This window comes from Colias croceus, chromosome 1 (genome assembly GCF_905220415.1).
Source record: "Colias croceus chromosome 1, ilColCroc2.1".
Lineage (NCBI taxonomy): Eukaryota > Metazoa > Arthropoda > Insecta > Lepidoptera > Pieridae > Colias > Colias croceus.
Window position 1 is genome coordinate 14,343,880 of NC_059537.1, and position 22,197 is coordinate 14,366,076.

The 22,197-nt window shown below is 36.5% G+C and overlaps 1 protein-coding gene across 1 annotated transcript in view; it reads right to left on the reverse strand.

Annotated features, from left to right (window-relative positions):
• LOC123693864 overlaps nucleotides 1-22,197 on the reverse strand; it is a 106,593-nt gene that overhangs the window by 22,082 nt on the left and 62,314 nt on the right. Inside the window, exons 4-15 of the mRNA XM_045639126.1 lie at nucleotides 18,839-18,944; nucleotides 18,311-18,442; nucleotides 17,170-17,281; nucleotides 16,513-16,631; nucleotides 15,280-16,292; nucleotides 14,963-15,177; nucleotides 13,424-13,591; nucleotides 12,118-12,275; nucleotides 11,478-11,561; nucleotides 10,169-10,411; nucleotides 9,423-9,538; nucleotides 8,519-8,663 (exon numbers count right to left, since the gene is read on the reverse strand). Of these exons, the coding sequence (XP_045495082.1) occupies nucleotides 8,519-8,663; nucleotides 9,423-9,538; nucleotides 10,169-10,411; nucleotides 11,478-11,561; nucleotides 12,118-12,275; nucleotides 13,424-13,591; nucleotides 14,963-15,177; nucleotides 15,280-16,292; nucleotides 16,513-16,631; nucleotides 17,170-17,281; nucleotides 18,311-18,442; nucleotides 18,839-18,925 (2,592 nt within the window). The 5' untranslated portion in view covers nucleotides 18,926-18,944. The remainder of the gene's footprint in view (nucleotides 1-8,518; nucleotides 8,664-9,422; nucleotides 9,539-10,168; nucleotides 10,412-11,477; nucleotides 11,562-12,117; nucleotides 12,276-13,423; nucleotides 13,592-14,962; nucleotides 15,178-15,279; nucleotides 16,293-16,512; nucleotides 16,632-17,169; nucleotides 17,282-18,310; nucleotides 18,443-18,838; nucleotides 18,945-22,197) is intronic.

Here is a 22,197-nt window from a genome sequence, read left to right on the forward strand (position 1 = left end):
TGAATACTAGTAAGAACTTGAACCTGTTGTCAACAAAAAGAAAATATAGAGATATTATTGCATATAATATTTTTTATAATCTCAATGTTTTATGAATAATCCTTCTTGTGAGGATTTAAGAAAATATCTGACAAAAACACATTTATAGACGTATTTCTTTGATCTTTCCGAATTGGTAATTGTGTCATACTTCTCGTAATGAATGACTTCGTTCTCATATTCATTTCCTCTCGTTACAAAGAAAGCGGATACGGTCAAACCCGCGGGTTATATAAATTTCATTTTACATACGTTTTGTAATACAGCATTATATGATAAAATTTATTAGCCGTGACGATTGCCTTTATCGTAACAATGTTGCAGATCTATCATAGATGTGCACATAGAGTATGATTTCACAGTTATTTTGAAAATTTAAACTCATTAACGCTGGTATATGTTCAAAAGTTAATAGGCAATATATTTATAAAATCTATCTATAAATTAAATTATTTGCTGAGATGATGTATTGCTAAAGTTGTAATATGTATCTTACACATGGTAAATTGAGCGTGTAATATAAACAGACTATAATAATATGTATACATTAAACCTAGCATTTAAATATTACTTATGTCGCTGAAATGATAATTTTATTTATTTTTCTATCAAGGTTTTTAGTCCTGTATTTAAACATTAGGGTCTTTATTATTTTATCTAATTTACTATCTAAAATAGCACCAAAATTTTTGAACATAAACTAGAATTATTTCTTTGTACCAATCAATCTGTACCAATACCAATTATTATACCTATGAGAATGTTGTTTTTGTGTATTTTCAATAAAATTTATTGTAAATTCAAGACGCGACTAAAATAAAAAATGTCATATTGTTGCTCTCCACTCCACAATTTTCAAATATTTTTTTTTAATAGATGAGTTGAAAAAGCAAAGAAAATTCCGTGTATTTTTTTTTACAATTGCGACGATCGAAAAAATCTTTTTTTGCTTTATACATGTTATATATCAATGTCATATTTACTAAGGTTAAATAAAATAATAAGAATTTTTTGTTAACAAGATCCCAGTATTTTCAAAATATAAAAAAATATATTTTTATAACATCAAATAAAATATTGTTTTCACCGATTTAATATAAAAATGTCAAAATTATAGATTTAAAATACAAAATTAAACTTACGACGTAGAACACCAGTGACAAACGCACACAACCAACCTCTAACACATGAACAGACACAACTGCGCGCGCGCACTCCCCACGGCTGGCGGCTTGTTTACATGTATGTAATAATTGTTGACATTTTACGTTATGTACAGTTGTTTTCACGCACGTGTATTTATTATATATAAAAGATTTTTTTTTTGTTGGAATTTTATTTTACGTTTAGTTTATCTTTTATTTAGCTTAATGTATTGGTTAGTAAATAGTTTTTTACGCTTTATTTTAATTGTGTTTCCTTTTGAATTATTTGCTTTCAAGTGTGCTCTTTTCATTTTTTATGGTTATGTATGCAATCAAGAAGCTTATATCTAATACACTGGAGATTTCGGTATGAACATTTGACGTGTAACAAGAAAATTGTTGTGTTTTATCACTTTCACACCTAACTTGGTATTGCCACTGTTAATACGAAGTTTTCCCAAGGCTACTATGTATGCCGTAATATTCTGTGCAAAAGGTTAGTTTTTGTACATGAGTTTGTTGATAAATTGCCAACAACGTCATTCAGAAGCATTATTGGATGAGACAATTATTATTTATGCTAAATAAAATAAGTATCTGGACCAATTATTAAAAAGCGATACTCCCTGATTATGGGTAGTTACCATAATAAAATTGTAGCAACTCTCACTTTGACAATATGGCATAAGTGTCAAAAAAAATTGCGTCGCTTCGAATATTTAAGTTAATATTGTTGCGTATTTAATAAATATTTTCCGAATATAAATAATGTATTGCATTGTGAAAAATTGCAGAAGTGTTTGGACACCAAATTCTGGCATAGAATTTCACAGGCAAGTGTATACTTATTTACGTTATTTACAATATTCCTCAATACTCCTGCATTTACCTATTTAGAATCATTTCAATGGCAAAAATTGTAAAATTTAGCATCATTTTAGAAAGCAGTCATGTTAAATTTGTTATTTTCCTTAATACTTTATCATTTTTCAACAAGTTTTCAATAAACAAAATTAACAAGTAAGGTAACCATGATGACGAGTTTTTATGGATAGTGAAGAGAATATATTGTAATAACAATATTATTATGATGAAATTTAGAACACCATTTTCAAGATTTTTACTAGTAATGAAACAACACACGACATCGGTATTGCACTCACATGTAGTTATAAGATTGTTCGTTTTTACATTGAAATTTATACTTCTTTTAACTTACCTCATATTTTTTGTTTTAGGTATTTCAGCTTTCCAAAAAGTTTTTTTTTTTTTTTTTTTTTTTTTTTTAATTATAATCATCTGCGATCAGTCAATTGACTATGAGCAGATACTTTGGATCAGAATAAATTGGCGGTTGAAGAATTAAGAGCCAGTGCCCTAATCCCCCTTGCTAATGTAGCTCGACATCAATATTAGCTCTTTTCAGGCGTTTCATGGGTTTTAGTTTAAGCAATTGCTGTGAGAGGGGATTTGGATGCATTCTAAGTTTTTGTGTGTGCTTTTTGAGATATTTTTTAGCTTCATCCTTAATTGTAGGCATTTCTAAATACTCATGAATTTCAGAGTTGCGAGTGTACCATGGTGCTGCTGTGAGCACTCTTAAGATGTTGTTTTGCACCCTTTGCATGCACATTAGGTTGGATTCGCTAGCGGAGGCCCAGAGTTGAATACCATATGTCCAGATAGGTTTTATTACTGCGCAGTACACTCTAAGTTTATTACTTAGAGAAAGAGTGGATTGTCTACCCAAGAGCCAAAGTAAGTTTTTGAAGCGGAAATTAACTTCTGCCCTCTTCTTTTTTATATGATCTTTCCAGGTGAGCCTACGATCCAAGAAGAAGCCGAGGTACTTCACGCAAGAAGAGTGTGGCAGAGTTTCTTGGCCCAAATGGACAGGCGGGCAGAGACCATGTCTAAGTGCAAATGTAATATGATGTGATTTAGGCGCACTTGCTCTTATGCGCCACTTATCTAGCCAATCTTGGGTTTTATTTAGCTGATTTTGTAGAGTATAGCTAGCTTTCTCGCGATCTGGATTGCATACTAGAAATGCGGCATCATCGGCAAATGTTGCTATAGATACCCCTGGGTGATGGGGAAGGTCGCTGGTGAAGATATTGTACAAGACCGGGCCTAGTACAGATCCCTGAGGGACTCCAGCTAAGCAAGCAAAGAGTTGTGATCTGGCATCATGAACCTTAACCTGGAACATCCTTTCGCTGAGGTAAGATTCAAGGAGTAAGTAATAGGAGTGAGGTAAAAACTGTTTGATCTTGCAAAGTAGACCCCTGTGCCACACTCGATCAAAAGCTTGCTGGACATCGAGGAAGGCGGCCGAACAGTATTCCTTATTTTCTAGACATTCCCTAATAATTTGGTAAACGCGATGAACCTGTTCTACCGTGGAGTGCTGGTCTCGGAATCCGTATTGATGGTCTGGAATCAACTGATCTTGCTGTAGTTGGGTTTTCAATCTATGCAGGACTACTCTTTCCCATAGCTTGGATAAGATCGGGGTAAGGCTGATAGGACGGTAAGATTGTGCTTCATTAGCTGGTTTCCCAGGTTTGGGAACCATTACAATTTGCGAGATTTTCCAAAGGGAAAACCATTTTCCAACTTTCCAAAAAGTAAAATAAAAAGAAATATATGTGCCCTTCAAGGGTAAAATTACTGAGGATTACGACCCAGAAAAAAATACCTTTTGAAAAATAAACTTTGTAAAGTTAGCTGAAATTTGTGCAAGGCGTTTATTATAAACAGTTTTTCTTTGATGATTTTGGCTTGAAATTGACCCGTCGAAGCAACGCGTTTAAAAAGAAGATCTGAGTAGCTTACAATTTTGTAAACAGCATCTGATGCAAAACACAACTTTCCTCTATTTACAAAGGATGTTAATGCTATATATCGGTTCATATCCAGGCTTTGTAGCCAAGAGTTATTTAAAACTATCATTCTATACCAATTAAAATTGTATGTACCTATAAAGTATGGCCAGTAATATTATAATATAATTAATACTGTTAAATATATATGTCGTTATTATTTATAGACCATGATTTTTAGTTTTTTTCTATTTCGAAAAATCCTGAATATACAAACCAGTGTGGTCACCCACAGAAAGAGACAAAAAACAACACTGACGTCATTCAAGGTTATATTTTCTTGTGACAAGTCAATGGTCATAGTGCAATCTCCAGTGTATTAGATATAAGCTTCTTGTATGCAATATTAGGATAGATAATATATTACATTGCAGCAACAGATAATAGATAAATTATGAAGTTTTGCTTATTCAAATACATAATATATAACGCATTGGTTTTTCTATAATTAAATTTGAACTTTAGTCGTTTATAATGTGACATTTAAACTAGTCTAGTCTAGAACAATGCAAAGCTAGAAACCTTCAAAATTCATTTTTATCTTCGCTGTTTAAATTATGTAAGAAGTAAGAACACAAAATGTTCGTCATAGATGAACAGCTTTTTCCGATAATCTTTTATCGACTTGGTATTGGTAATATCTTTATATATCTAACAATTTGAATATATCCTGAATATTAGAAAAATAAATAATGCATTGTAGGTTTATCTATTAATTCCAATGTCCCATCTAGCTCTCAACTTTGAAAACAATTAATCACAAAGGACTTATTTACTTGTATTTCTTATCATTCACATTCACACGAACAACCGAACCGAAGCCCATATATTTATCCAGTTATAAATTGAGGGATACAAACACGTAAAATATTAAATTCTACTCACGTTCCTACAAACACCGTACTACAATTATTTAAAAGCAGTGTACTTAGAAGTGGACCATTATTATTCTCCATAGTATTGTAAACCAGAAAATGGTAAGTCATGAAGTATTCAAAACGTGCGGTAGCAACATGTTAATTTATAAAAGAATTAAGTGTGATTTCCGGGATAAAACCTATCCTATTTCCCGGGGTAAAAAGTAGCCTGTCCTTTCTCGGGTATCAAAATATCTCTATACCAAATTTCACGCAAATCGGTTCAGTAGTTAAGGCGTGATTGAGTAACAGACATACAGACAGAGTTACTTTCGCATTTATAATATTAGTATGGATGTAGAGTATAATTAATCCTAGGTTAAATTTAAGGTGTTTGACTATTTAAGTATTTAATTAAACTTTTGTTTTTTATTTGAAATTCATTGATAACGGAAATTCCAAGGGGCCATCCATAAAGTACGTCACACGTAAAGAGGGGGGGAGGGGGTCGACAAAGTGTGACATGGTGTGACAAGGGGTGGGAGGGGTCCTAAGTTTCGTGACATCACATTTCAAAATCTAGAGGTACTAATCGCGTAATTTGAAATATAAATTAAACTAAAAAATATGTCCAACTCTATCTTTAGGGAACACGGTTTAAATTGTTTTGTTGACAATTTATATTCATTTATTATTTTATTTTTTTGTTATTGTTTCAAATATTTGATATTAAGTTGATTTCATACAAAAGTAGGTACTTAATTTAAATGGAAATGAAGCTAATTTCGGAACTGCTGTTTTAATTTAATAATTTTTCGATGTTAAATTTCAAAACATGTGACGTCACACTAGGGAGGGGGGTCTTAGAAATGTGACCACCTGTGACAAGGACGGGGGGGTGCTCAAAAACTCATGAAATTAGTGTGACGTACTTTATGGGTGGCCCCCAATTAAATGGCACTCCATCCTATTTTGTCTTATGAATTTAATTACTACGAATGTCATTCAATAATATGCGTGTAGACTGTAAGTTTCTTTCGCTACTTTTACAACTACGTGGCTATCGGATAGATAGACAGTTTCAACTTCAAGTACTTGTGAAGCACAGATACAGAAACTTAACCTAACCTAGTCTTGGGTTGAGTACATCAATAAATTGTTTAGTTGTTTACCAACATAAAAAACCAATCAGAACTTTCTAGAAGGGTGATCTTTTTGTTAAAATAGATAGATCTTGCTAAGTATGACTAGTGCAAAAGTTTTTGATGTATATTTTCGATATATAAATTACACAAAACTTATATTTAGTCATTTAAATATCTATGACCCTAATCCTCCTTTACTTTATTATAATATGTATTTCCTCTCGTAGAGAATGTTCGTAAAAATTTAAACCAAAGCTATGATAATACATATAAATTGTCACATTAAACAACTACCTCATACCATAATCATTTCCATAACACGATTCTAAACGGTCATTAACAAAACCTTTATGGCAGTATTATGACGAAAACTGACATTACCCTCTTAATATTACGTTCAGGAATTTTCAACAAGCGAGGTCGAATTGTACACTAAAAACGTGTCTGTTTCCCTGCTTTTGACTTTACTTGAATCATAATAAGGTGATCATTGGATCATTGGCTTTGAAATGGATGCTTTAATCAACTATTTACATGACTGAGTCAGGAGGATTACGTTTTTATAGTTAGCAACCTATGTATATTTTGGGCACGCTTTGTAGTGTTGGTAAATGGTGTGATGGATTTGAAAAGGGACACTTTATTAATTTAAATTAGAGAGTAATAGGTACTAATATCGCTAATACGACGGTAGACGGGAGACGGTTTGACTAGAAATTATCTACGGATCTTTTCTCTCACCCATATAGTAATTTTCTACTCAAAGAAGACAATCCGCGAACACACGTTGCGTATTATTATAGACCTAGCCGTATTTGGGTCCAATAGATATTTATAAGATGTCATTGTCCGAGTTACTCAAAATGGAGAAATAAACCATCCACGCAAAGACCGACATCCGCGCGGACGGAGTCGCGGGCGGAAGCTAGTTGTTTAATAATATTAATGTCATTGTTAATCTAACCATTAAATACCGTCTTCTAAATAATTATAAGCATCTATGTTAACAGTTTTAAACCATCTTCAAAACAGCATAGTATTTCCTATTACGCCTTCTGACAATCAGGCCAAAACGTCAATGAAGCATATCGCTATACAACAATGTCCTTGCTTCAAAACAAATTGCGAACAAACGGCCTAAGTACGGAAGTGTAAAGTGCTAATTGTTAGTGCGTGGGAAACACACTTACGCGACATTTTAGAACCCTACTAATTGGTGAAGATATTTGTAAACGTTGTTTGAACAAGAATTAAAAAGACAGAAGAATTAGTGCGTCGTATGGTAAAAGCATATGGAAACACAATGAAGCAGATGTTACACTAAGGGGAGTTTGTAATAAACAGATATGAATAAAGATAAAATTGTGTCACTTGTCCTTATATGCAGTATACGTAAGGAAATTATTCAATCCTGGCGATTCTTATCAGGATAATAAGATAAACTCATGAAATAATTGTATTGTCACCAATCGCTGATAAGTGTACAAAGTTGGAATTAAACATGTCCGTTTAAAAAGGGTAAAAATTGAGCCTAAAAGAAATAGAAAGGACTATTTTATATAAGTCAAAATTGAGCCTAAAAGAAATAGAAAGGACTACATATAAACATACAGATGAAACTGATAAATAAAAGCGTGTTATCAAGGTCTTGGATACTTGGTAAAGAATTTAAGATGTTCTCCTAAAATGTTAAGATAATTGCAGTGTCCAAGTTACGAAAAAATCATGAATTAACTAATTTAAGCAGATTTTGTCAAAATATTTTTTTTGTTTATGAAATGAGTTTTTTGTTAAAAATCACGCACTTCGTTGTAAATCTGATATTGTGAAAAGTGAGCCATTGCTATTTTAATGTTTTATCAGTGTTCCAAATTTAAATTGCACAGACCGTAACAACTAGTTTTGAAACGTAATCTAAAAAGGTTAGATTTATGGTACATGTTAGATAGTTTTTTGGCACTAAAATATTTCGAAACCTTGATGATTTTTTCTTCTCTAGCTTGCAGATAGCTTAGAGCCTCGGCTTTTGCCGAGGATAAATAAATCGCGGTAGCATGCAATGAAAAAAGCATCGTATCATCCGATAAACTAGCCTCATCGGCTATTTGTGCGTACGAACGCAAAATTTCGTTCAAATCAAGCCTATGACGGTGCTTTTCCGGGGGCAGAAAACTACTGCTTGGCGCCCAAAAAGCCTAAGTACGGTAAGTAAGCTGTGCCGCTGGGAGATTTATTTACTAGCTGCTCCGCGCGGTTTCACCCCCGTGGCTCCACTCCTGTTGGTCGTACCGTGATGATATTATCTATAACCTTCCTCGATAAATGAACTATCTAACATCGAAAGAATTTTTTAAATCGGACCAGTAGTTCCCGAGATTAGCGCGTTCAAACAAACAAACAAACTCTTCAGCTTTATAATATTAGTAGAGATTTATTTAGTAACTCACAGTGACGGGCTCGACCCTCGCTGGCACGGCGCGCGCGAGCTCCGGCGAGGCGGAGCGCTCCCGCTCGCGCATCTCGCCCGCCAGCGCCGCGCGCGCGGACCGGGCGGCCCGCGCGGCTGTCTCCAGGCAACCGCTGGATTTGCTCCTAGGGATAAAATAAAAATAAAATAAAATAGTTTGGAAAATCCAAAAGTGCACGCCTCATAATCTCATCCTTTACAATAAAATTGATTATTTATAAAGAGTACACTATAAATATAAAAAAGAAATAAAATAAAACAGTTGGAAAAGTAAAGAAAGCGGTACCGTAATAATTGAGCTATTTTTCTTGTGGCCCCACCTAGATGTGAAACTGCGCAGGTTTAAGGGACTGACTACCAACTTATTTTTTTAAACCTTGGCTTATAGTATAAAGAATCGAGTTTATAATGGTGAATTTTGAGTACACTATAAATATAAAAAAAAATAAAACAAAGAATATATATATAGATATACTAGAATTATGGAGAACAATCGATATTTTTTTTTTGTTTATTTAATAACAATTAAACCACATCGAATCAGACCCTGAAAAATGAAAGGGTTCTATTCCTGAGCATTCTCAAGCGTATGAGAAAAAAAAAGTGTTAACAAGAAAATCCTCCGCACATACAGACACACGGACGTCCAAGACAGAACTTTTTTAAACTGTTTTTTAACTAGTTTAAATAACAAAAATGACATCAAAAATATCATGAATGTTAAAAATAGTGTTTTTTCTTAATATGTGTGTGTATGTATTATCTTACAAGTGCAATGTATGATACATAAAGACATTTTAAGTTTGAAAAATCAGATGTTTTGCGCGAAGTGACAGTAGTACCCACCTCAACGCTTCGCTTATGAGGCGTGCAATAAAAATTACCTGAGGGGTCGGTCTCGCGGCGCGGGCAGCGAGCGCGGCTGGTCGGGCGCGGGCGGCAGGTACATCACGTGCGCGCCCCAGCACCGCGCCGACCCGCGCCACGCACCGCTCTCCTCCTGGACAGTGGACACACCATTAGTGCGTTACCATTGTTAAGGTGAATGATGAATTGATAGATTATATCAGTTTGGGGAACAGAAGAAAATTAAACTGATTTTCTTTTTGACATGACAACGTCTTATAATTCGATACATATTCGACACACGATACATGACTCATGCGGCGTTACCTCGCTCTGAGGCGTTCCATGTAAGGCTTGAAGTGCGAGCGAGAGCGCGGAACGAGCGACAAAGAAGCACAATCGGCCTTAAGACGTTGTCACGTTCAACTATCGTCAGTAAACCGACTTTACAGACAACTATATTTTTTTTTTATGATTTTCGATTCCTTCATATTTATATTTACTAAGATTGTAAAATAGACTGTCAATAACTACCACTAAATAAACTGTTAATGCCTCAGCCCCCGGAATCACAGACACAATAGAAAATCTATTGTGTCTATTCCCGATCGGGCCGCTCTGTGGTCAATGAAAGAATGTCTGGTGAAATGTCGCTCGGAAATCGAATTTATTGGCGTCTTTTTAAGAGGATTATAAATTTAGCTATTTATATTAGTAAATAATGCAATCATATTATGATATTTTATTGTACAACTTTATAAAAGTATCATCATGAAATTCTTACCTTTTCTAACATCTCCGACTCCTCCTTAATCTCTTCATTCTTAACCCTCAGTGGTTGAAACAACATCGGATTACTCAGCGAATTTGGCGCGCTTTTCGTCAAAAACCAGTTTTGTTCTGGCTCATTTAACATTGGCTCATGTTCCAAGTCGAACTTTCTAGAACCAAGGGCTGCTCCCAACGCCCCGGAGACAGATTTCCTAAACTTCTGCAGGCTGTTGAAGCCCTGCTGCATTGGCTTGCCCTGAAAGCATTCGTAGAAACACGACATGCCTTTAAACTATGCGGCGTTCGTAGTTCTTTAAAGCTTACGAGGAATAATGATAAATTGGTTTTTAGCCAAGAGAAAAATGCTGAATTGGCTTGAAAATAGTTATAGAAATAAAGATTGAAGTATTGGTAGATGCAACAGAAAAGCACAGTGTAAGAGCTGGCTGGAAATTAGGGAAAGAAATTTGCACCTTGAATTTAGGGGAAAAAATAGATGTAACATAAAATGATTGTAGAAAATGAAACTATAATAATGTGATGATAATTATCTGTATTTAAAATTAAAATGATAAAATTCTTGTTTCATTTTACACCATCTAAAGAAATAGGTTAAAATATTAAGAATGTAGATGTAGGTACACGATGGATTAGTAACACAAACCAATTGTTTTTTTTTTTTCAATTTTCAATTGGATAAGCTTAATAAATCTGAAAAAAGCTGATCCTTAAATGTAATTGATTCGAACTTACAAGTAAAATTATTATAGACAAAATGACAAAATTCATACTTTTTTTTTGTGTTACAATATCATTAGTAAATCATAAGTAAGAGATATTCATTTCTATTCAGAACAGTAGAAGAGAAGCAAGAGATAGAACAATTTACCGTTATTCCTCCATCGTACACGGGAGGTTAGGCTACTCATGTTAGTCACATGTAAATATATAAACAAGAAACATATAATTACTAGTAGTATGTCTGAAATGAAATATATTACATTCGCTATTTTCCATAATCAGTGTTGTCTTTTATTATGAACGAAGGTATGTACATTGTACAGTATACTATTCAAGGCAATTAACAAACAGATATTGGACCTAAATTTGAGTTTGATTAAGCAAGTGATCTATTGAAAAACTATATAGATTTATTTTTCTTAACAATTTAGGTTAGGAGAAGGTTAGGAGATTATTTATTAAACAACGCATTAAGCTAGTTTTCGGCTACATCCATATTTATGATATTTAATTTATCGTAATAAAAGATAATTCATTTCAGACAGTCCTAACGTCCCGCGCACGCAAGCATGCGGCCTCACTTTTTCGAGTCTTGGCGGCGCCCCGCCCTCCGACCCGCTGTCGCCCAGGTCCTGTTGCGGCGTCCATGTGGCTTCTGGTGCCACCTGGATACGGAAGACAGGGTTAAGATGTCGATACCAAGAAGACAGACACACATACAAAAGAGCTAAAAAAGTTGATAGTGTCGTCTATGGTCTCATAATAATAAGTACTAGCTAAACATAGTTATTTTGAAACTAGCGGTCCGCCCCGGCTTCGCCCGTGGTACATGTTTACGTTTTCTCTCCATAAGAACCATCCTCGTACTACAAGGAATATAATAAAAAAAGAATTATCGAAATCGGTTCAGCCGTTCTCGAGTTATGCGCTTACCAACACATTTTGCGATTCATTTTATATATATAAAAGATTACGGACATTACAATTGGTTTATGTCACAAGTGTGAATAAACAGTTTACATATTATAGTTGTTTTCATTCATTCATTTAAAATTGGTTTACGGTATCATATTTCATTCTTTGCTAAATCGAAATTTTATCTATATTAGTCGAAATTTCGATGGGGTTAGTAAAGTAACTACCAAAATAAATAAAACAATTAATGAATTAATCTAGTATTATCTCGAATCAAGTCTAAAGTCTGCAAACAATATTACTTACATGATGTCTAGATGGCGAATCTATCCGATGATCACTGTGTGCGTGGTCACCAGATATTCCTGAATCCCCGGATTTATCCGCGGATTGTTCGGACCGGGGTGATGAGTCGCCAGATATATCTGCAGACATCTTCACTTCAACAGCTAGTGGTCGAGTTTCTGAAATATAATAATAATTTTTTGTAATTTTTCACAAGGTTTGATTCAATTGGTTTAATATTTCGTTTAAAAAGAGTCATTTTTCTATCTTTAATTTTTTTACCTATCTTTAAAAAACTAACCAACTATAAAGGCAAGCTTCCTATGTTTCAAGACGTTAAGATATTATTCTATGTTGATAGAAAATTAACTATCGGAGAAATAGTGTACTTACTGGCTTTCATGGTGACAAATTGTGATTTAAACCTAAACAAAATCAGAAGTATCTCTAATTATTACCAGCAATATGAGCATCCAAGGCGGCTAGCTATTTCCATGCGGCAGGACGACGCTGATTACGAGGAAACTTACTTTAAAACAATATATTTTTTAACCGACTTCAAAAAAAGGAGGAGGTTATCAATTCGGCCGGTATGTTTTTTTTTTATGTATGTACACCGATTACTCCGAGCTCCGAGGTTTCTGAGCCGATTTACGTGATTCTTTTTTGTTCGATGCGGGATGGTGTCGAATTGGTCCCATAAAAATTTTATTCGGATAGGCCCAGTAGTTTTTATTTTATGAGCATTTTTGTCTGTATTCGTAAATGTTGCAAGTGCAAGTTTGAAGTCGGTTGTTTTTAACGCAGTTATCGCTTGTACAAAGTAACTGTAAAACTCTGGAACGACCTACCACCTACAGTATTCCCCAATTCTTATAACATGGAGACCTTCAAAAAGAGCACTTATAAATACCTAAAAAACCGGCTGCTAGCTAAGGATTCTCCAAGTTATCCCTAACAATTTCCCTCTTTTATATCCTTCCCCTTTCCTGAGGACAGCAACACATCCACTTCCCAGTGGAGTGGATGCTTATGGGCGGCGCGTATCGCTTAACACCAGGCGACGCGTGTGCTCGTTTGCTATCCCATAACATAAAAAAAAAAATTGGTTGCCTGTAAAGTCGGTATACGGGCGAAAGTTTTACGTGACAACGACTTTTTATGTCTGTCTCTCTCGCTCTTAGGCGGGCTAACCATGCCCGCGTGCCTCTTTCGGTGACTCATCGTAACGTTACCGAGCGTTACACTTTTTCATAAGTGACTCCCAGCCGCAACCTAATTTAAGACGTTGTCACGTCAAAAAAAAAAAAAAAAAACAAAGACTTACCAGCAAGATGAGCGTCCAAGCTGGCGAGCTGTCGCCAGGCGGCGGCGGGCGAGAAGCGCGGCGCGTCGGGCGGCTTCTTGGGCAGCGTGGGCCGCAGCCGCAGCGCGATGCCCAGCGAGCCCTCCGAGCACGAGCCCGACGACGAGGACAGCGCTGACTCGGAGGATACTGTCGAGTGGAATTGAAATAAATCTATACTAAGGGTCAACTCACACCAAAAGAGCGGCGAAGCGCAGCGCAGCGCGGCGAAGCGCGGAGTAGCGGATGCCCGCGACTTCTCGAGCATTCCAGCGACTTCTCGAGCAGTCGCGGGAATCCGCGCGCCTTCCCGCGATGAATTCACGGGTCGCTCTTTGCGCAGTTCGAATGCTCGCGCGCACAGACGCGTGCGGGGAGCGGGCGCGAGGGGCGGGATATTGCCAGCGGCCGCTCGCGAATGCTCGAGCATTCTCTGGAATTCCCGCGACTTCTCGCGCAGTCGCACGGTCCGTCCGCTGGAATTCCACGGAATTCCAGCGGCGCCGCGGGCATCCGCGCGACTCGTTCGAGCTTCTCATGCGATAATGAGTATTATAGTAATGAAAATAAAGTTAAAATTCATATGACACGGAAACTGCGCTCCGCTTCGCCGCGCTTCGACGCTCTTTTGGTGTGAGTTGACCCTATTACTAGCTTACCGCCCGCGGCTTCGCCCGCTTTCTCTAAAACGATTTGAGATTTAAACTATCCTATCTCTCAAGTTGGATCGAACTGCACATGGTGTGCGAATTTTATTATAATCGGTTAAGTGGTTTAGGAGTCCATTGAGGACAAACATTGTGACACGAGATTTATATATATTAAGACTAGCTGTCCAGGCAAACGTTGTTCTGCCTTACTCTTATCACTTAGAAGTGTGAAAAATAGATGTTGGCCGATTCTCAGATCTTCCCGATATGCACAGGAAATTTCATGATCGGTCCAGCCGTTTCGGAGGAGTATGGTAACTAACATTGTGACACGAGAATTTTATATATTAAAAGATTAGAAGATTATATAGCTAAAGAGTTTGTTTGTTTGAACGCGCTAATCTCAGGAACTACTGGTCCGATTTGAAAAATTATTTCGGTGTTAGATAGCCCATTTATCGGGGAAGGCCATATATCATCACGCTAAGACCAAAACTAGCGGAGCAATGCGGGTGAAACCGCGGAGCACAGCTAGTAATTAATAAAACACAGTTTTATCAAAAGAGTAACAATACAAAAATTGGGCACATAATATATTATTTCTTTATTTTGACCTTCGTAATACGACACGTTTTTGAACGAATAATCATTAAATTTGTCAATATAAATCTAATTTAAGGCAATGTTGCAAACAATAAAAATCGTGTATTGCCCGTCTCAATAAATAACTTCCTATTGCATCACTGCATAAATAAAATAAATATTTAAAAATAACAAAATACTATAGTTCATATTATTACGGAATAATCAAAACAAATGAATCCCTGAAAACTTAACTAGAAATATTAAAAAATGATAATGTTTTACTCACGGTTTCTTTTACAGGTCTGTTGTAATCTCTCGTTGAACTTATCCAGCTCGTCTTCCTCGTGGTAGCCCAGTAACTTCTTCTCGATGAGGTGGAAATTGCTGAACTCCTCGATGATCGGACTGCCGAGACCAGGAAAGTCTTTTAGGTGATCCTGGGTTTCTGTTTGCTTGCTTTCTATCATGCCGAAGTAGAATTGCTTGGATGGTGCTTTTTGTCTGTAAACAAAGGGTTGAAAAATTGAAAATTATCGCAAACTTATCAGCAATTCTTTCTTTGAAGGAACATACAAATTAGAAACATTAAAAACTTTTACTTACTTTTCTTGTGGTTTACCAAGAGGCTCTTTTTTCCTCGTCGGTGAGTGTTCAGGAGTAGATTCCTTTCCGGAAGCTTGTCCTCTGTCAGGCAAAGTTTTAACGTTTTCTTTACTATCTGTTTTTAATTTCTTCGCATCAGTACATTTCATTTTATCATCAACGGGTTTAGCTTTAATCTCATTGATCCGACTCAATGGTCGTCTAACATTACTTGGTTTCCAATCTTTCGAGTTAAGACTAGACTCTTTGACTTGTGTTTTCGTTGGGTTCACTTTCGTTTTATCATTCTGACTAGTTTTGTTACTAACATTACTTTTACTAACTAACTCGTTTCTTATTCTACTCGTTGCCTTTTTGAGTTCCATTTGAAATTCATCTTTTTCTTCATTATTTCTGTGCAATAATGAAGGAAGAGATTTTCTCAAAGGCGACTTGCTATCCAGCTTGTTTGCTGTAATGTGGTCTCCAGCAGCTTTCAGTCTACTTTCATGCGTAGTTCTCGGAGATTCACTTTCTCTTATTGCGAGCGTATTATCAAATGTTTTTTCTCTTCTCAGAGAAGGTAATTGAAATTCAGTTTTGCTAAATCTTTCGGAATGTCTGAAGTTCCTATTCAAAAGTGGCGTTTTCCACGCTTCGCTGTTTTCGTTTGTTTTTGATGTTTTAGCCCGGCATCCACTCACTCGATCTATTTTGTTCCTGTAATCTTGTCTTCCTTGCAACAGTCTTTCTTCTCTCTTCAAAGAAGTGGTCGTCTGTAGCATGTCAACATTGTCTGGGTATTTCAGGTGGTCCTTGTCTTTACACGGTGATCTGTATCGTCTCTCGAAAGACGTGTCAGTAAAGTCAAGTGACTTGAAGTCGGTGTACGTACTTCTGTAGGCGGGTTTCGTTTCTAGTTTTAAGGGATTCAGTTTTTTAGTCTCGTTCCTTGTACGGAATAGTCTTAATTTCTTCTGAGGTTCACGTTTTGAGTTACCATCCACGCAATCTGGCGAAGATTCTTCGCAATGCTGAAATGCGTTGAAAGGAATTAGTTTTCATACGTTTTAATCTTTGAATTTTTTTATTATTTTTTGTTAAAGTACCTATAGAACACATCTATTGAAATTGAAATTCTAAGTGAAAAATGCACATTAAAATAAATGATTGTTTGCCATATTAATTCAGCCAGTGCCAAGTCTTTCAAAGTTCATTAATAAGATTTAATAATAACGGTGTTTTACAACTCACATCGTTGGCAGGTGGTGGAGGCGCTCGGTACTTCTTGCGGAAGTGTTTATTGTTACACCTCGGCCTCTGCTCCTCCTCTCTGAGGTCCGGCTCCGAGCCAAACCGCTTGTTTAGGCTGGCTGTAATATAATTATATAAAAAATGTCAGTATTAAATTAATTGAGAAAAATACCAATTTGTCAAGAATCCTATAAAATAATGATGAGTTAATCTACTCAATGGATTAACATGAAAGCTACATCTTCAAAGCCGCAGTTAATAAGGAATGAGAATTTAACTAAAACTAAACTTAAAATTTAATAATCCTCTAGGATTATATTATACTAGCTTCCGCCCACGACTTTCTACGTGCATCCCCGTTTTTCCCCGTTCCCGCAAGAACGGGAAATCCTTTCTTAGGGGACGCCTACGTTGTTACATCTACCTGCATGCCAAATTTCAGCCCGATACGTCCAGTGGTTTGGGCTGTGCGTTGATAGATCACTATATCAGTCACCTTTGAGTTTTATATAGGTATATAGATTTTTTCATAAATGATCATATTAAATAAAACCCATCACATAAACTTTCCAGATTCAAAAGCGCTACAACTAAGATTCACATTTCACATTCTTAAATGAAATAAACATTAATGTTTACAATAGTAATGTTACTCACAGTCACTCCTCCGTATATCCAGGTTAGTGTGAGATCGATGCAGCATCTCCCTCTCAGACCGGAACTCACACTCCGCCCCCCCGGCTGACCGCGAACGGTATATGTTGGAATGCTGGAATTTCAAATTATAGTAATGGCGATTAATATGAAAAACTAATGTGAAAAATATGGTGGTTAAATAGAGTTCTACTTAGCTGCTAAATAGAAACAGTTATTGTTAAATAACAAATCCTAATTCTTGAAAAACATCAGAAACTATAATTGCAAGTGTGTCTCAGAATTTAACGTATTACCAGTCGATTTAGAAAAGCCTGGTTTTAATTAGATAGAGTTTAGATAATGAATACGTTCCAGCGAAAAAATGACGCTCACTTCGAAAAAACTTTTAGTTATCGTTAATTAAATAAGAAACATATGTTGACGAGTAAGTCGAAAACCCAAGGAAAACAAACAAAAACAAAACAAATCAAAGGCAGTTAAAAAACAGAAATGGACTCATTAAAATAATAATTACTCCCTGCATATCAACTAGGACCAACATCTTTCACTAATGGGACCGGGTCCCGGAAGCTTTCAGTTAAGTTATTTGCTCATTACTTAAGTGCCTCATTAAGTGAGCACTGAGCCACTTCATTATCTACATTGTCCCTAGATCTGTATAAACCTAAAAGGCTTTTAAATCAACTTCAGTACTAGGGCACGATGTTTTTGCGTTTAATGTATTTGTAATGTGCACTAATAAAAGTATTGCAATATTCAAAAGACGATTTTTATATAGAATATAAATTAAAATAAGCATGTATTTAATCTCCATGTATTTCGATTCAACAAAAATCAGATGCAGAATCTAAAACACAAGGATGAAATTTTTTTTTAATTAAAAAGGTATTTACAAATTCACCACGTACCTACTGATAACACTAACGTCCGTCTATTTAACATTATTTGTCATTTTAACAGACAGATACGATAAACAAACTATATAGTCTGGAACTTGATAATGGATAGGTATGTCCAGAAGCTGTGAAACCAGCAAAAAGTATTTTTTAAAAGATAGACATCAATTGATAACACGAAGGAGTAAATATCAGTGTTGTTTCACACAATCCTTTGAAACGAAAAAAAAACGAAACAATCTTACCACATGTCCATGCGGCGTCCGGTCCACGGTCATGGAGGCAGGTCGGCGGCCGCTGATGGTGCCGCCCGAGTGCAGGATCGCGCCGTTGTCCGTGCTGCGCAGGCGCGGTGACTCGGTTAGCGATGGCAGCACCTGCAAGTAATAATAGATTCATAATAATTTATATAGGATGAAATAGGATAGCTCGCTCGGCTCGTGCGGGTGTTTAAAGTACACAAAACATATTCGTCGCTTCACTCCTCGCAAACCTATTTGCTACGTTAAAAACCTACACTACTTACAACCTGCTAACTAAAATAATAAGGAACTTGGGAATAAAAAGTTACAGAAACTTTCTCTGTAACTTTTGCTGATATGGGATATTGGCGTTATTATAATGTTAAATTACTTTGTATTACCTAACCGTTATATTATTTCTTAACTGTATTTTTATTTTGGTGTAAAATAAAATATGAATGTAAATGTCTACGGCTGAAATTTCATAAGAAAAACTTGATTTTGTGGCATAAAGAGTAAAATAATAATTACCTTAGGCGCATGTCGGAGCGGCTCGCTCGGCAGCGTGTGGACGCGGCGCGGCCGGCCCTCCGCCGGCTGGCTGCCCGCCTGCCCCATGCTACCCCGACCTGATCATCTGCAACAATACATTCAATTGTTATTTATTTACTCCTTGAATATAAGAATGGAAAAGTGAGCAAAAACAATTGAAAAGGGTGAAATTCTTAAACAAAAATATCTAAATTCGTTTACAAAATTACAAATAATTATTCATCCCTTATCGACTATTTTGTTCAAGCTATTTACTACTCCGATAAAATCGGAATAGGTAGTAACAAAATAGTAGTACATAATGTAGTTGAAAGTTCTTGGTAGCCGTTCTATCGTAAATTTTTCAAAGCCTCTTTTGCAGTCTTTGATTTTACATTGACAGATAACAAACAAACGGAAATCAGTTGTTTACAGTACTGAAAGATTATGTTTTTTATCTTCCTATATTGATAAACAATATAGCCACGCCAGTCTTATATCGTTACACGTTACATAATAAAATACATAATAAACAATCCTAAAACCTAGATACAGTTAGGTACAACTCAACGACCTACACCTGTGACTCAGTGATCGTGCGTACGCGCCGCGTGACCTGCCGGGTCGCGGGGTCAAGGACAACGGTTTGTAAACATACAACCGGTTTTGTATTATAAATTTATAAAGAATAGAAAAAGTTCGATCACGAGGCGGGACTCGAACCCGCATCCTTCGCGCCATTCCGGGGCGGATGCCTAACCAACTCAGCCACTCGTGACCCGCCTGAGCAATCGAATTTATTCTATCCTTTCAGTTTTATGTGTCTTAAGGGACACACCGCGCGCCATCTATTGAGATGATTTAACAACCATTTCAACCAATATGAAGCACTTTTCAGTGAATACAATATTGTAACGATGGAACACGACCTTTTCTTGAATTTATATTTTTTGGTTTTTATGGCATTCAAATGCTTTATAAATATAAATTTATAAAGAATAGAAAAAGTTCGATCACGAGGCGGGACTCGAACCCGCATCCTTCGCGCCATTCCGGGGCGGATGCCTAACCAACTCAGCCACTCGTGACCCGCCTGAGCAATCGAATTTATTCTATCCTTTCAGTTTTATGTGTCTTAAGGGACACACCGCGCGCCATCTATTGAGATGATTTAACAACCATTTCAACCAATATGAAGCACTTTTCAGTGAATACAATATTGTAACGATGGAACACGACCTTTTCTTGAATTTATATTTTTTGGTTTTTATGGCATTCAAATGCTTTATAAATATAAATTTATAAAGAATAGAAAAAGTTCGATCACGAGGCGGGACTCGAACCCGCATCCTTCGCGCCATTCCGGGGCGGATGCCTAACCAACTCAGCCACTCGTGACCCGCCTGAGCAATCGAATTTATTCTATCCTTTCAGTTTTATGTGTCTTAAGGGACACACCGCGCGCCATCTATTGAGATGATTTAACAACCATTTCAACCAATATGAAGCACTTTTCAGTGAATACAATATTGTAACGATGGAACACGACCTTTTCTTGAATTTATATTTTTTGGTTTTTATGGCATTCAAATGCTTTATAAATATAAATTTATAAAGAATAGAAAAAGTTCGATCACGAGGCGGGACTCGAACCCGCATCCTTCGCGCCATTCCGGGGCGGATGCCTAACCAACTCAGCCACTCGTGACCCGCCTGAGCAATCGAATTTATTCTATCCTTTCAGTTTTATGTGTCTTAAGGGACACACCGCGCGCCATCTATTGAGATGATTTAACAACCATTTCAACCAATATGAAGCACTTTTCAGTGAATACAATATTGTAACGATGGAACACGACCTTTTCTTGAATTTATATTTTTTGGTTTTTATGGCATTCAAATGCTTTATAAATATAAATTTATAAAGAATAGAAAAAGTTCGATCACGAGGCGGGACTCGAACCCGCATCCTTCGCGCCATTCCGGGGCGGATGCCTAACCAACTCAGCCACTCGTGACCCGCCTGAGCAATCGAATTTATTCTATCCTTTCAGTTTTATGTGTCTTAAGGGACACACCGCGCGCCATCTATTGAGATGATTTAACAACCATTTCAACCAATATGAAGCACTTTTCAGTGAATACAATATTGTAACGATGGAACACGACCTTTTCTTGAATTTATATTTTTTGGTTTTTATGGCATTCAAATGCTTTATAAATATAAATTTATAAAGAATAGAAAAAGTTCGATCACGAGGCGGGACTCGAACCCGCATCCTTCGCGCCATTCCGGGGCGGATGCCTAACCAACTCAGCCACTCGTGACCCGCCTGAGCAATCGAATTTATTCTATCCTTTCAGTTTTATGTGTCTTAAGGGACACACCGCGCGCCATCTATTGAGATGATTTAACAACCATTTCAACCAATATGAAGCACTTTTCAGTGAATACAATATTGTAACGATGGAACACGACCTTTTCTTGAATTGATATTTTTTGGTTTTTATGGCATTCAAATGCTTTATAAATATAAATTTATAAAGAATAGAAAAAGTTCGATCACGAGGCGGGACTCGAACCCGCATCCTTCGCGCCATTCCGGGGCGGATGCCTAACCAACTCAGCCACTCGTGACCCGCCTGAGCAATCGAATTTATTCTATCCTTTCAGTTTTATGTGTCTTAAGGGACACACCGCGCGCCATCTATTGAGATGATTTAACAACCATTTCAACCAATATGAAGCACTTTTCAGTGAATACAATATTGTAACGATGGAACACGACCTTTTCTTGAATTTATATTTTTTGGTTTTTATGGCATTCAAATGCTTTATAAATATAAATTTATAAAGAATAGAAAAAGTTCGATCACGAGGCGGGACTCGAACCCGCATCCTTCGCGCCATTCCGGGGCGGATGCCTAACCAACTCAGCCACTCGTGACCCGCCTGAGCAATCGAATTTAAAACTGAAAGGATAGAATAAATTCGATTGCTCAGGCGGGTCACGAGTGGCTGAGTTGGTTAGGCATCCGCCCCGGAATGGCGCGAAGGATGCGGGTTCGAGTCCCGCCTCGTGATCGGTTTTGTATTATTAGATTTTCTTTATTTGGAGTAATTAATGAAATTGTGGGAAATAATGCAACTTGATATAAATTGAGAATATTATAAAGTGAGTGTATTAAAAACGTATGATTTTTAGCACAGATTTACTAATCTAAGGATCATCAGAAAAATAACCGATTCCTTTAAATTTAAAGAAAATGCTAATTTATTAATACAATTAATACATATTCATTTATTTCCACAGAGACAAACCAACGCAACGTCGAGTTGCATCTCTCATTGATGCAAC